The sequence below is a fragment of the Neofelis nebulosa genome, chromosome 3 (assembly GCF_028018385.1).
Source record: "Neofelis nebulosa isolate mNeoNeb1 chromosome 3, mNeoNeb1.pri, whole genome shotgun sequence".
NCBI classification, from domain to species: domain Eukaryota; kingdom Metazoa; phylum Chordata; class Mammalia; order Carnivora; family Felidae; genus Neofelis; species Neofelis nebulosa.
Genome location: NC_080784.1, coordinates 71,898,441 through 71,913,741, shown reverse-complemented (window position 1 = coordinate 71,913,741; position 15,301 = coordinate 71,898,441). Strand labels below are relative to the sequence as shown.

The 15,301-nt window shown below is 37.8% G+C and overlaps 1 protein-coding gene across 5 annotated transcripts in view; it reads left to right on the top strand.

Annotated features, from left to right (window-relative positions):
* Positions 1–7,181: 7,181 nt before the first annotated feature.
* The window catches only part of GRIA2 (glutamate ionotropic receptor AMPA type subunit 2), a 161,023-nt gene continuing 152,903 nt past the window's right edge, over positions 7,182–15,301 (top strand). For 2 of the 5 annotated variants that reach the window (XR_009259233.1, XM_058721062.1), the window contains exons 1-2: positions 7,184–7,743; positions 8,267–8,407. Coding sequence is in view for 4 of the 5 variants with exons in the window: in XM_058721062.1 (XP_058577045.1) it covers positions 7,656–7,743; positions 8,267–8,407 (229 nt within the window). In the remaining variant the exon portion in view is untranslated. Of the gene's footprint in view, positions 7,744–8,266; positions 8,408–15,301 lie in introns of all 5 variants that reach the window. The other 3 variants (XM_058721060.1, XM_058721061.1, XM_058721063.1) reach the window with 2 other exon arrangements.

Below are 15,301 nucleotides of genomic sequence, written 5' to 3'. Positions count from 1 at the left end.
ATCACAAAGATTTGAGAAATGACCAGAAGCTTGGGCCAAGATGATTGGCAAGGTTCATCTTCTACACAAGGCCACCACTCCCTCAAGGCTGAGAAACGTGGCTGTTTGATTTAATATGCAGAAACCAACACTGACAGAAAAAAAAAAAAAAAAAAGAATAAACAGAGACATACCTGCCAAATAAAAGGACAAGATAAATCTCCAGAAACAGAAGTTAGTGAAAGGGGGACAAAGGATTTGCCCAATATGGAATTCAAAATAGTGGTCATTAAGATTGAATTATGAAGAAATAGAAAATATGGACAGATCTATTACCATTAAAGAGATTGAATCAGTAATGAAAAACCTTCCAACAATGAAAAGTTTAAGACCAGATGAATTTTTCTAATGAATTCTACCAAACATTTAAAGAACAGTTAATACCAAGCTTCCTCAAATTCTTCCAAAAACAACAACACCAAAAACCCCCAAAAAACAGAAGAAAAGAGAACACTTTCAAACTCATTTTACAAAGGTACAATTATCTTGACACCAAAGCCAGACAAAGACACTACAAGAAAGAAACAGGCCAATATCCCTGTTGAACATAGATGCAAACATTCTCAACAAAATATTAGCAAAGTAACTTCAAAAGTACATTAAAAGAGTCATACATCATAATCAAGTATGATTTATTCTAGGGATGCAAGGATGGTTCAACACCTGCAAACCAATCAATGTGATACACTGCATTGACAAAATGAAGAATAAAAATAATATAAACATAAAGGATATGAAGTTGACATTAAAAAAAGACACAAAGAACAGAATAGAGAAGCCAGAAATAAAACCATGTATACATGGTTAATAAATTTTTGACAAAGTACTTGAGAACATACAATGGGGAATGAACAGTTTCTGCAATAAATGGTGTTGGGAAAACCAGATTGCTGCATGCAAAAGAATGAAAGTAGATCCCAATATTACACCACACACAAAAAATGAACTCAAAATGGATTAAAGATGTGAACATAAGACCTGAAAACATAAAACTCCTGGAAGAAAATAGAGCATAAGATCCTTGGCATTGGTCTCGGTGATGATTTGTTTTGTTTTGTTTTGTTTTTTTTTTGGATTTGACACCAAATGCAAGAATAAACAAATAGGCCTACATCAAACTGAAAAGCTTCTGCACAGCGAAGGGAACCATCAACAAAATGAAAAGGCAACCTATGGAATGGGAGAAGGTATTTGTAAATCATAGATTAGATAAGAGGTTAATACCTAAAGCATATAAGGAACTTACCTATCACAACAGCAAAAACCAAAAATAGGATTAAAAAATGAGCACAGGACCTGAATAAATATTTTTTCTAAAGAAGACTTACAAATGGCCAACTGGTATGTGAGTGCTCAGTATCACTTATCATCAAGGAAATGCAAATCAAAACCGTGATGAGATTTCTCTTTTCACCTTTTGTTATGACTAGTATTAAAAAGACAAGAGCCAACAAATGCTGGCAAGGATGTGGAGAAAAGAACCATTGTATACTGTTGGTGGCAATGTAAACCAGTATAGCCCACTATGGAAAACAGTATGAAGGTTCCTGAAGAAATTAAAAATAGAACTACCATATTATCTGGCAACCCCACCTTTGGGTATATATCCAAAAAGAAAGGAAACCATTGTCTCAAACAGATATCAGTGCTTCCATGTTCATTGCACCATTATTCCCACTAGCCAAGGTATAGAAACAATCTAAGTGTGTGTCATTGCATGAATGGATCAAAAAAGGTGGCATATATATATATATATATATATATATATATATATATCACACACATATATATATATATATCACACACACACACACACACATATATATATATATATATATATATATATATATATATATATAATATACTATTATTAAATCTTGATATGGAAGGTATTATGCTAATTGAAATAAGCCAGATAGAGAAAGACAAATGCTGGGTGGTATCACCTCTATGTGGAATCTTAAAAAAAAGAAAAGAAAAAAAAGAAAAAAAGGTGAACTCATAGAAACAGAATAGACAAGTGGTTGCCCAGGGCTGGAGGGTAGGGGAAATAGAGGGAGGTTGATAAAGGGATACAATTTTCAAGTTTAAAATAAATAAGGTCTGAGGTTTTAATGTATAAGATGAGGATCATAGTTGTTAACACTGTACTGTGTAATTGAAATGTGCTAGGAGAGTGCAACTTAAACGTTCTCAAAACAAATAAACAAAAGAAATAAAAATGGGTGGCTCAGTGGGTTAAGCGTCTGACTTTGGCTTAGGTCATGATCTTGCAGTTTGTGAGTTTGAGCCCCATGTCGGGCTCTGTGCTGACAGCTCAGTGCCTGGAGCCTGCTTCTGATTCTGTGTCTCCCCTTCTCTCTGCCCCTCCCATATTCATGCGCTGTCTCTTTTTGTTTCTCAATAATAAATAAATGATAAAAAATTACAAAATAAATAAATAAAAATATATGAGGTGATTGATATATTAACCTGATGGGGTAATCCTTTAATTTATGTATACATATATCAAGTGATCACATTTGTATACTTTAAACACCTTACTATTTTGTCAATTGTAACTCAATAAAGCTGAAATTAAAATTAAAAAAAGTGTTCTCCTCACTACTTCCCCACCATTCACCTACTGGACTCTCTAACCTCTACTGGACTCAATTCGGGTGTCAGCCACTGGGGACTGGTCTTCTCTCTGAGCTCCAAGAAAAAATGTGCATAATAGATTTTTCTTTGCCTCACCATATCATCTTAAACGTATGCCTCCTTATTTCATCTTTGATTGCCCTTCTTACATGGTCTTAATTATTGGCTTACTTGAATGAAGTCTGGCAACTTCTTGAAAAAAGTTTCTGTTGGGTCATCTTTTTATCCACTGTGTCAACCACATTATTTGGAACATAGTAGTTCCTTATAGTTTGTGGAATTAATGAATGAATTGAAATACTGTTTCCAATAAATATTCTTGGTACAAGATTGTTGTCTATTAGGGTAAAATTCATTAAAATCCATATAATCAAATCTCATAAACACCCCAAAATGAAAACTACTTCTTTTCATTTTTGGACATTCTAAATTCATCAAAATTGAAAGGTACAAAAGCCTAACTTGTGTACCTTTACATATACGTTTTGGATTGTGTAATTGATCTTATTGAATCAGTGATTTATAATTTGGTGCATAAAAGAAAAGACTGTGGTCTTAATCTGGTATAACTATTAATATTAATGTTATTCTTTATCTTAATTAGAGAACTGAAACTTCTTTTTTTTTAAGTTTATTTATTTTGAGAGAGAGAGACAGAGTGTGCATGAATGGAGTAGGGGAAGAGAGACATGAGTGAGAATCTCAAGCGGGCTCTGCGTTGACTTTGGGCTCCATCTCATGAATCGTGAGATCATTACCTGAGCAAAAATCAAGAGTCGGAAGCTTATCCAACTCAGCCACCCAGGCACTCCACGAACTGAAACTTTTATTTATAGTTCTGAGTGATTAAAATCCTTATGCTTTTCTCTTCCATTTCTTTATTTGGTTTGTTGTAGCCAGTAATGTCTCATGTCTGGAACCTGGGTTCCTTATGCAGGAAGCAAACTTTGCTACCTTCTGATAAAACTAGCATGGGCCTTCTTTCCTTTCTATTGTTGAGTTGCATCCACGCCTTTCAGATGGCCTAGATTTTATTTTTATTTTTTTTATTTTTTTTTTATTTTTTTTTATTTTTGGGACAGAGAGAGACAGAGCATGAACGGGGGAGGGGCAGAGAGAGGGAGACACAGAATTGGAAACAGGCTCCAGGCTCCGAGCCATCAGCCCAGAGCCCGACGCGGGGCTCGAACTCACAGACCGCGAGATCGTGACCTGGCTGAAGTCGGACGCTTAACCGACTGCGCCACCCAGGCGCCCCTCAGATGGCCTAGATTTTAACAGTTCCAGAGAACCAACAAGAAGAAAGGCGATGATCTCCACTTTGGTGAGACTTTGCCAATAGGAAGTATGGGACTGACATTTATAATCCACTTTTGATAATGAAATCAGCTAAAATTTGCTCTACCAGTCATTCAAAAATTATCACACCCTTCTTCCACACACAATGACTTTCCTCTCTTTTAGGCAAAGCCTTTTATTATGGAATGCAAATTAAAACTGTGCAGAATGGGTAGTATATATAATACCCTTCAGCATTTTAAAGCAGATTTAAAAAGGAAAACTATTGTTTCCCATGTTGAAACAAAGAGTAAGTGAAATGGAAATTGAAATTTTACATCTCATTTCTACCCTTAATTTTAAAAATTACATTCAAACATATGCAAAAGGAACAACAATAACAGCCAACCGAGCAAACACACAAATGATAGGGTAGGTAGCATTTTTATTTCTTCCATGTTTTAACGCAACTTACCCTTGTTTCAGAAACAATACTTATGTTCTAGATAATTACCAAAGTTGAACAGCAGAGGGCAGAAAATAGCAAATTCTGTTTCTTTGAGTATGGTACTCAACTATAGATCTCGCAGTTTTGAAATTTTAAAAATTGATTTTATTACTAATAAATTTGAATTATATTTTTGAAGGGAGAAGTTTCTAAGTATTCAAAATAAATTCTAATATTTTTCATGCATTTTTATAACTATATACTTCAGTCAATTTAAATTTATTACATTTATATTGACAGTATTCTATGCTTGAAGAATATAAGCTGTATAAATATTATAGTGAATTAGAAAAAGCTCCATGAATGATAATATTAATACAATGATGCTAACATTGCAGGAAATGTATTCAGCTACGTTGTGAAATGTACATACATAACAGCTTTGTGAAAGACACATTAATAGAATAGCAGCTGAATTATAAGTAATGCCTACTAACTTTGTATTTCTATATTATATATGAATTATAATTTGTTATTAAACTGTAATATTTAACCCAAATTCTTACATTATTTACTAGGGAAAATTATCTATGATTCAGCAAATTCTTTATATCATTCGCTTTTACAGTAATTCAGTAATTTTGAGTTCATCTTTGCCTATGAATTTGAAACAGATTAGGATGAAAATAGTTTTTGAAACATTTTTGAGAGAAATAAACAATTTACATTGATCTATACTTTAAACATCACAGTTTCTCCACATTTAAGTTCCTTTCCCTCTCTGTTTTCATTCCAAATTACTTTTATGAAATTGAAGTTCTTCTTGTGGAAAAAATGGAATGGAGGAAAAAAAAAGAAAATAGCTGGAAAGGTATTTTTTATTTTGCTCTGAGATATTATTTATTCATTTATATATCTTTTATATATATCATATATTTCAAATAGGGAATAATTTCAAATCATTTTTTGTGCCTTACCTCAAAACTAGGGATTGAATAGATAAGACTAATTTAATTAGTCTTTGTATTGTAAATTTGGATATATTTTTATTTATATCTGTTTTACTATTTTTATTTTTATTCAACTTTAAAAAAGCTAAATGCATTTTAATTCACAGGGCCTATTTTGCATACAGCAAATTGTTTATTAACAGACTAAAATAAATTCTTGGTGATCAAATAGGGAGGTATTTTTAGCCTAGCAATAAGCTTAGTAATAGATTATGGATATTTTGCTTCCTGGTTTAGGAATAAATATCTAAAATCAAAAGCAGGGAAAGACCATAACTTGGTATCACAGAATTATAGGATTTGAGAGCCGCAGAGGCCACTTTGACCATCTTTCTCATTTCTAAAATGGGGAAAGCAAGGCCTGGAATGATAAGGTATAAGATAACAGTCAACAAGGAGGCTGTAGGAATACTATTAATGTGGCAATTGCACAGGAAGGCAGCATGATAGACCAACTCTCCTGGCATTCTGAAATATCACCAAGTTATTCCTTTAGTATTGTGAGCTCCAATCACCTGTTTCCTGGAAATAGTCCCTTGTACTCAGCCTTCCTTTATTTCTTTGTTTAAACCAAAAAAGCTGTAAAACTTAAGAATTTCTGAGGCAGCAGAAGGAGTTGCCAGAGCAGGTTCCCAGGCAATTGCTTGGCACTTGTGAAGTGCATAAATTCCACAGGGGGAAGTCTAGTCTTCCATACTCTATCAGCTCTCTTTTCACAAACTTTTAATCCCTAACCTCATCTTTCTTTCTCAGTGATCTTGAGCTCCGTGGGTTTGAGGTGATGAAAGCTTAGCTTACTTTCTTTGACCAGTGATTTCTCAAAACTCAGGGCCATAACACTGTGGAATATCTGGTTTCTCACCATGTCCCTGGGGAAGATTCTGCAGCTCAGTGGACTTTTTAGATTTATTTCATCTTCTAATTTCTTTCTCCTATGAGCCGTTCCTTGAAACGGAGTCTTTTGCTTTCAGTAAAGAAAGGGCTTCTTCTAAAGAGCCAAGTCTACATGTCTTTACTACGGGAGGGAATCTGCAGTGAAGTCTGCAAGACCTGCACTCATTTGGCTCTGCAAGTTGGCATGATGACCAAGTGGAATACACTCTAAAGATGAGATATCCATGCAAAGTATCTCAAAAATTCAATCTTGATTTCCTCTTAAGAGACTTTAGCCTTTAAAGATAGAATTTTGTTTTTCTTTTCCTCTGGGTGCTGGCTATCTCACATTTGGCAAAACTTCCCAATTTTTGAACACTTCTTCGACGGGTGTTCTGTCTTCTTGTTTGCTTTTTGGCTGGGTCAGGTAAGGTGTACGAGAGCGTTTCTATATTGCTAGGTGAGTTTTCACAGGCTACAGAAAATGAAAATAAAAATGACTTTAAATGCAAAACAGCAGGGCCTGGTGAGAGGACGCTTCACCGGCAACAATTAGCAATTCGGCTTCTGCACAGCAGCCGGAAATCAGCTTTGCTGCGTTTGGTCCAGGCTGGAGCATCTCAGCGGCAGCTGCAGCGGCGGCACAAAGGTAGCACGAGGCTAGGAGCGGGGCGCTGTCCTCGGTGCTGAAAGGCGGAAGCGCTCGATGGGCGCGACAGCTCGCGAGACCCGAGGTCTAGCCCAGGGATCTTGGCGGCCCGGCTCTGAGCCGCGCTTTCTCAGCTCCGCGCACGCGACGCTGCCAGGGCAGTGCGGGGTGCGGGGTGCGGGGGAGGGGTGGGACGCGCGCGCCAGCCGCCTGCCGCGAGTCGCGCACGCGCGCCCGGGGCTGCCTGCTCCTCTGTGACTTGCGTGTGTGTGTGTGTGTGTGTGTGTGTGTGTGTGTGTGTATGTGTGTGTGTGTGTGTGTGTGTGTGTGTGCGCGCGCGCGCGCGCGCGCGCGTGTGTGAGACAGAGGGGAGAGGGAGAAGAGAGCGCGAGAGAGGGTGAGTGTGTGTGAGTGCATGGGAGGGTGCTGAATATTCTAAGGCACTGGAACCACAGCGGCAGCTCCGCTGAAAACTGCATCCAGCCAGTCCTCCGGACTTCGGAAGCAGGGACAGGGCGCAGGGCATCAGCAGCCACCAGCAGGACCTGGGGAATAGGAATCCTTCTGCCTCCACTTCACGTTTTTAGCAGCTTGGTGCTAAATTGCTGTCTCAAAATGCAGAGGATCTAATTTGCTGAGGAAAACCGCCAAAGAAGGAAGAGGAGGAAAAGGAAAAAAAAAAGGGGGGTATTTTGTGGATGCTCTACTTTTCTTGGAAATGCAAAAGATTATGCATATATCTGCCCTCCTTTCTCCTGTTTTATGGGGACTGATTTTTGGTGTCTCTTCTAACAGCATACAGATAGGTAGGTACCCTTTGTGCTCTGCTTTTGAATTGTGCATAATTTGGTGGTAATCTTTGTTCACAGTGGACAAATTAATTCATGTCATGTAGACTTATGTCATACCTTGACTGCATTCCAGATTTAAACTGCCTAGAATATACATATTTTTCTTAGTATGTATATTGGCTTTGGTGCAAAAGAGGAAAAGGTGTTCTCATTTCTGATCTCCAAATTTTATTAATTCTGCCTTAAACAACATTTTCCTGTTTGTTCAGATTCTCTAGAGGGTTTGAATGCAAACCTTGTGATTATCAGGAAAGGCTAATGTTTCTGGCCACCTACCTTGCCCTCAGACTCTCATCTGTGCCTTGACCCTTTAACTACCATTTGGACGATCAGCTCCCCGCTGCCCGAGTCCGTTGATGTGTTTATCCGGCCTATTAGCTGAATAAGAGACTCCTGGGCTGTTGGGCGCTACCGGGCTCCCCTCCTTTCCTTCTTTGGCACTGACACTGTTCTCCTGCTTGGTGTTTGTTCTTTGCAGGGGGGCTATTTCCCAGGGGCGCCGATCAGGAATACAGTGCATTTCGGGTAGGGATGGTTCAGTTTTCCACTTCGGAGTTCAGACTGACTCCCCACATCGACAATTTGGAGGTAGCAAACAGCTTCGCAGTCACCAATGCTTGTAAGTAATGAATATTCATGTCTTTTGGATGCCGCACGCGGAGCGCCCGCGAGTGTGAGTGTGGCGTGTGTGTTTCAGTGTGTTAGTGTGTGGGTGTGAGTGACTGCACACGCGCGTGCGTGTGACGGCGTAGGGAGAAAGTGGCTGCAATCTCGGGGACCCCCGCTGGCGGTGTGTGTGTGGGGGGGGCTGAGAGGGACCGAAAGGCATTGAAAAGTGTGCGCACTAGGGAGGTGGAGTGGTGATTGGAGCTGGAGGGAGCTCCCTTAGGTTCGGGGGGTTCTAGTCTTGGGTGTTTCAAGAGAAGCCCTCCCTGTCCCTCCGCCTCCCCCCTCCCCCCACCTTGCGCGCCTGGTGGTACCCTGACCACAGAGAACACGCTGTTTCCCTGGGCGCGCTGTCGGGCTGCTGGATAGATCCCACGGGGACTGCTGAGCCCCGACGCCTGCCCCGGCAGCTGCGCTCCTCTCCTGGCCCTGGATTTAAATCCACAGGCCCAGGACGGATTCATCGTCTGGACCCCTGGAGCCCCATATTACCCACCTCGACGGGACAAGTTGTTAAAATGGTTCTGGAGTTGGGTTCGGGGCTGTTACGTAACGCCCACCCGAGGGGCGCGGCGAGGCTCGGCGAGGAGCGGAGGCTGACGCAGGCCCAGGGCCCGGCCGGGTCGGGTAGCGGTGGAGGGGGAGCGCTGGCAATTTCTCGTTGCTCTCGTTGTTCAGCTTGAGCCTAAGTTGAAGGGGGCGATTCTGCCGTGGGCGCCGCGGTCAGCTCGCCGGCCGGGTGCGCTTTGTTCTTAGGTAGCGGGGCTCCAGCAAAGGCAGCAAGAGCTGAAGGACCTGAAAGCAGTTGGAGCCGGCCGAGTTTGGAAATCTGAAGGAGAAGTGGCTGATCAGCCATTTTAGTCTTTGCAGTTATCCATATTAACCCTAGCACTCCGCGCGGGGTTCCGGGACACGCGATGAAGCTCTGCCAAGGCTTCGGACAGAGTGATAGAACGCAAGCAATTAAGTCTCTAAAAGGTTCAGTGGAAGGGTTCGCGGGCTCCTGTCCTGGCGCTCCCACCCCTGCGACGGCGTGGGCAGTGCAGCCGCCGCCACTTGTACCTTCCTGCCCCCTTCCCAGCAGCTGCCATCATTTCCTGCCAACCGGCTTGGGAGAGTCTTTCCTGCCTTAATGTTCTCGGTTTTTATTTCATAGTTAACAGTTTGGAGGGGTGGGTTGCAGATGGCCCACCTTCCACTTTGGCGACAGTGTAAAGGAGCTAGCGGAAAATTACCCCAGAAAAAGCCCAACTGCAGCGTTCCCACATGAGACAAACTGGTTGCCATCGCAATTCCCCATACTGAGCATTAATCATAGAGTTGATGGGTTAGCTTGATTATGGTATATCAGGAACATCATCAACTCATTTTGAAACTACCATCATGCGGATGAAGGAATGGAACAGTTTTCCTTTACTGGTAGAACAGGGGCATTATTGTGGTTATGTTAGGTGTCTACAATCCAATTGTTTATAAACAACCTATTTAAGAAGTTTTCAGTGCCATATATATATATATATATATATATATATATATATATATACCAAGTGAGAAAAGAAACTAAAGGTGGGGGTGAGGGGTGAGGAAGAGAGAGAGAGTCTTAAAGTGGATTTGCAGCTTTAAAAAACTCAGTGGAAGAATATTAGGAATATTTGGAACAATTTTAGTACATATACAAATACAAAGAAACTGTTGTAGTTTAATTGTTGAAGGTTTTTATACTTGACCTATTGACCTACCGGATTTAGGTTATTTGTTTTGATATCAAGTTTCTATTTTTCTTTTCCTGAATTAAGAGTTTAACACGCGCCTGTGCTAAGTATCTAACTGTATGTAATTGTATACTAGTGTGAAAATGCTTTGAAAAGTAATGAAACTAAGGACTATGATTATTGGAAGTATGTAGATTTTTAATACAGGGTGAAAGTAATTGACAGGTACACTTTGAAAAATGGTCAGTGTTTGAGAAGTTCACTCATTGGTGAAAATAGTGAGAGGGCCAGAGTAAGAAGATGACAGATATGTCCACTGAACAAAATGAATATTCCTTGCTTCTAAGAGATATTGAATGACTGTTGGGTCTTTGTAAAGACTAAAGATTATTTTTGGTTTAGGTTATAACTAGGTTAGGTCCTCAGTCTCAATATTTTTGAATAGATTTATTTTTAATATAAATTGTATTGGAATAAGATATGCAGACAGAAAGTGTGTATTAAATACATATATAACTCCATGAATTTCCACAGAATGAATACATCCATGGCACATGATTTTCATTGAAAACACACATACACACACAATTTGTTTGACCACACTTCTGAGAAACTGGGAAGATCAAATCGTCATTTTGCACAGATTTTTTTTTGTTTTTCTCAGAAAATGAAGCTGAAATAAAAATGCATGTCTCCAGATCCCAAAATTATTCATCCATGGATTATTATTCTAAGACACTAAAATAAATCATGGTGAAGAACTGAATGTCTTTTCAAGTTTGGCATGTACTACTCCCATGTTATAAGTGATCTTACTGATTGCTAAAGAGAACTAGTAAGGGACTGTTATACAAAGGAGACCCATTGGATAGAATTTTCTGGAGTTGACATTGACTCATTGAGCAAATAACATTTTTGCGACTCGCTTTCTTCATTCCCTTAGGAATTTCACAATCTAGAGATTGTAACAAGAAATGGAGCGTTTGTGTCCTTCATTTCTTTTCGTTTTGCCAAGGGCAATAGAACATTAAAATTAGTGTAACTCTTTTATGCTCATGTAAACTACAGTTGTGAAGTCAGCAGTCAAGAACTGAATGGAAATCTTGAATATCAAATTTGTCAAGATCCGTCTTGATCATTTAAATCCTGCTCCAGGTTTTTCTCCAATGCTTAGCCTCTGTTGGCTTGCCTTTTCTGTCAGGGGAGTCCACGATTCTGCACTATGAAGTGGAAGGCAACATCAAATATGTTGATAGCTAAAACCAAAATGACTTTCTCTCATTTCCTCCAGAAATGTAAGGAATTCTACTTTTTAACTCCATTATTAAAATAGGTGTCATCCATCAATGTTCATACAGTAGCTTCTTGTTTTACCTAGCTAAATTGTAAGATTCTCAGAGTTAAATTTCTATATTCAGAAAGTGGAGTTTTATAACTTCATAACATAAAAGAAATTCATTTACTCATTTAATTTTATTCCTGAGATGAAGGCACTTATTTGGAATGTGTAGGTTGACATTGATTTAAGGATCCAGCAAGATCCACCAACTGGGTTAAAGTTATGCAAATGAAATGAAGTCATTTTGTGAGCTGGGTAAAACGACTGTGCAGGGCACTGAACTCCCACATCTTCCTCTTTCACAGTCACAGTGAGATAAGGAAAGTACCTGTTTATTCCCATTTGTTGCCATCAGTACCTGAGGAAATAAAGACAGATTTCCAATTCTTTCTTTTGCTCTGTCTCTCCCCCTCCTCCCACCCCCTTTTCTTTTCTCCTTTTCTTTCTTCTTAGCTAGAAATAGTACTGAGAGTTTTTTTTTTTTCCTGAAAACTGTTAAAACCTAAACCTTTAATATCAGAAAATACAAACCATAAAACTGGAAAAAAAAAAAAAGACTAGCATCTGATGTGTTCAATAGTTCAGACTAGTGTGGGACCTCAAGAATTCCTCCCTTTTTCCCTCCCCTCCTCCCTCCCTTCCCTCCCTCTTTCTTTCTTTCCCTCTTTCTTTCTTTCCTCCCTCTCCACTCCCTTCCTTCCTTTTTTCAATATATATTGAGTTCCTTCTAGTTGTCAGGGAATAAATGAATATTTTTCTCATAGAAATTCATTTCTTCTTCTAACATTTTTCTTCTATGCTCTTTTAAATAGTTTTCAAAGTCTTGTAGACCTTGATGCCTTTAGTGTGCACAGGCCACTGTGGTCTTGTCTACGAACCTTAGTATGAGGATATGAAGATATTCTAATAGTCCTTACACAAAAGCAATGTACTACAGTAACTAAAAATTTTTGTAAAATAATAAATCTGATTTGGGCATATGTATACACACCACTTATTTTATATAGTTTAACAAAACAGCAAATATTAGGAAAATACTAAATATTCTTACACTATCAAAAAATTTAATAACCTAATACTGTGCTCATTCCTAAAATTTCTTTAAAGTAAAATTGTCTAAAGCAGCTATAAACATGAGAATTTGATCCCATAGGGCTTTAGAATGAAAACTTTTAAGGATTAAGTTTCCTCTTCAAAATCTTTCCTTTCTATTTCTTTTCATGAATGACTTTGACAAATTGCTATTAGTCTATTTTAAAATAATTCAATAATTTTATATTTCAATTCCATAAAATAAATTATAAAAATATGTAAAGAAATAACAGATAAAAATCTACTTTTTCTCTAAGCCAGCAGATGGGGATGTTGGAGAAAATATTGTTCTTTCATAAAACTGTTGCGCACACTAAATACCTTTTGAAACACTGTAAACAGATTTATTTAGAGAAATTGAGAAAAAAATCCATAAATGGCATCCACTTTGAAAAACTTCACCTAAAATGCTGTTTGAAAAATAATTCACAATACCTTTTAAAAACAATTGTCTTTGAGTTTGCATAGATTATCTTAAATATCCTTGTAAAATTGACTAATAATAATAGTAATAAATGATTACTAAAGGCATCCATGGACAACATTGACTGTAAATGCTCTTAGAAGAGAGAGAATTGTAAACTTGTATTTTTTTCAGCTTTTAAACCTTGATTCTGCAGATACCATTTTTGAGGTATATTTCTTATCATTGAATTTTAGTTGTGAATTATTAAAATTGTGTATCTGTGTTCATAAAATTAATTAATGTTTGCTAAATCTTTATTACAATTTGCTGGAATGTGATTGTGTGTGTGTGTGTGTGTGTGTGTGTGTGTGTGTGTGTGTTTATGTATAGTTATAGATTATAAGTGGTTATAGATGGGCTGGGTTATCATGTCTTGCCATTTTTATTGAGGTAATTAGTAAAACTGGAGTTATCAACATATGCAAACATTTTGTAGAATTAGAATCAACTTGGATGCTATTAAGCAAAGATTAGAATTCACGGTGTGAAGAAAACTGGGACACATGTACCAGAACACAATACCTTACAACCTGGTGTTGTAAATATTGTTATAATCAATTGAAGGTTACAAAGAAAGACGTAGGTCTTTATATGTAAGAATAATTAATTTCTCATTAGTTGTTTGGTTTTTTTTTGTAGTTAAACTTACATACTTTACTTATCACAAGAGAATTTCAAGAAAATGATACATTATACTGCACTATACTACACTATACAATCAAAGAAAGAATGGCATCAGTTGAAACATTCTATTTTGGGATTAGAGATGTTAAATATTTAAATGAAAATACTATATGAAACGTTAGGAGCTTGGTGTTAAAGAAAACTTATTCCTGTGCTTTTTCCTTTTTGAGGTCTTGCAGGCTTCAACCTGCTGACTCAAGAAGTATGGAGCATTTCCATTTCACATCAAGCCTTTAAAGTGATAAGGTCATTGCACTGTGACATTATGACAATAGAATGCTGATTCATGCTCAGACCTCGGATCCTCTCATAATCTCTTCCAATAGCACTGTACAGACTTTTCAACTTCCTAGAGCCCCCGCTGAATTTTAAGGAAGGCTGAAAAGAGCAATTGTTTCCTAATTAGTCCAGCATGTTTTGTTGTATAGAGTTTTCAGAGAGTATATTTTTTCCTTCTTCCTCTCTTCCTCTTTCTCCTCTCTTTTTAAAAAAAGTCAATGGAAATACTTAATTTGCAAAGCAAATGCCATTACAGAAAATAACATTTAAATTTAAATAGAGATTTTTGTTTTAAGGGAACAAAGGATGCATTACAGAGTTAAAATCTTGTCTTAGATCTAAATGTTTTATTGGGATTGGTAATGGCCACTGGGTAAATTATATTTCCTTTTCTTTTTCTTTTCCAACTGGATCCTACCGAAGGTTCCTTAGATGTGATTAAAATGTTAGCTTTTTTTTTATGGTAATTTTCAGTAAAAATTTCTGAGATTTTTCTCTAGTGATTTGAATAACTAATTGACAAACTTCTTATATGACTGTGTCTTTTCAGTACGGTAAGATAATTAGTTGTTGAATTCAGGGTTAAAATTTGAAAAATCTCCCCCAATTTAAAAAATTTCATACATCAAAATGTTTTTCAAAGCAGATTTTACTAATTTGGGGGGGAAAAAAAGGAGATGAATGTGTTTCTTACAATGGTGTTGATTAGGAGTTTGACACCTATTATTTTTCAGTACTGTTCAATTTATTTTATCATTTTTGATAATTTTAATTTATAGAATGAAATCATTTAACAATTAACATGGGGAATGAGAATGTGGCCTTCTTAAAGGAGGCAGGATCATGCCTTTTTTGTCTTTCTATCCTTCACAAACCCTGTCCCCGTTCCTAGTACATTGAGCGACTTGATGATTGTTTATCTATTAAACACATTTAATATTATAGGAGATTTTCTTATGATAGAATTATACTTTTTAAAGTCAGAATTTTGCTTTTCCTCTTCATTTTGATTTCAAAAGAAACAATTTACTTGGTGACTGCCTCATATCCTATTTAGATAGAGGTGTAATATATTTTTCATTTCCACCGACAGGCTGCATATGTTCAGTGTTATCTTTATTCCTTAAGGTACATTGCTATATATTAAATGATTTGCTGAAGGGACGCCTGGGTGGCTCAGTCGGTTGAACGGCTGACTTTGGCTCAGGTCATGACCTCATGGCTCCTGTGCAGGCCCCACGTCAGGCTCTGTGCTGACAGCTCAGAGCCTGGAGC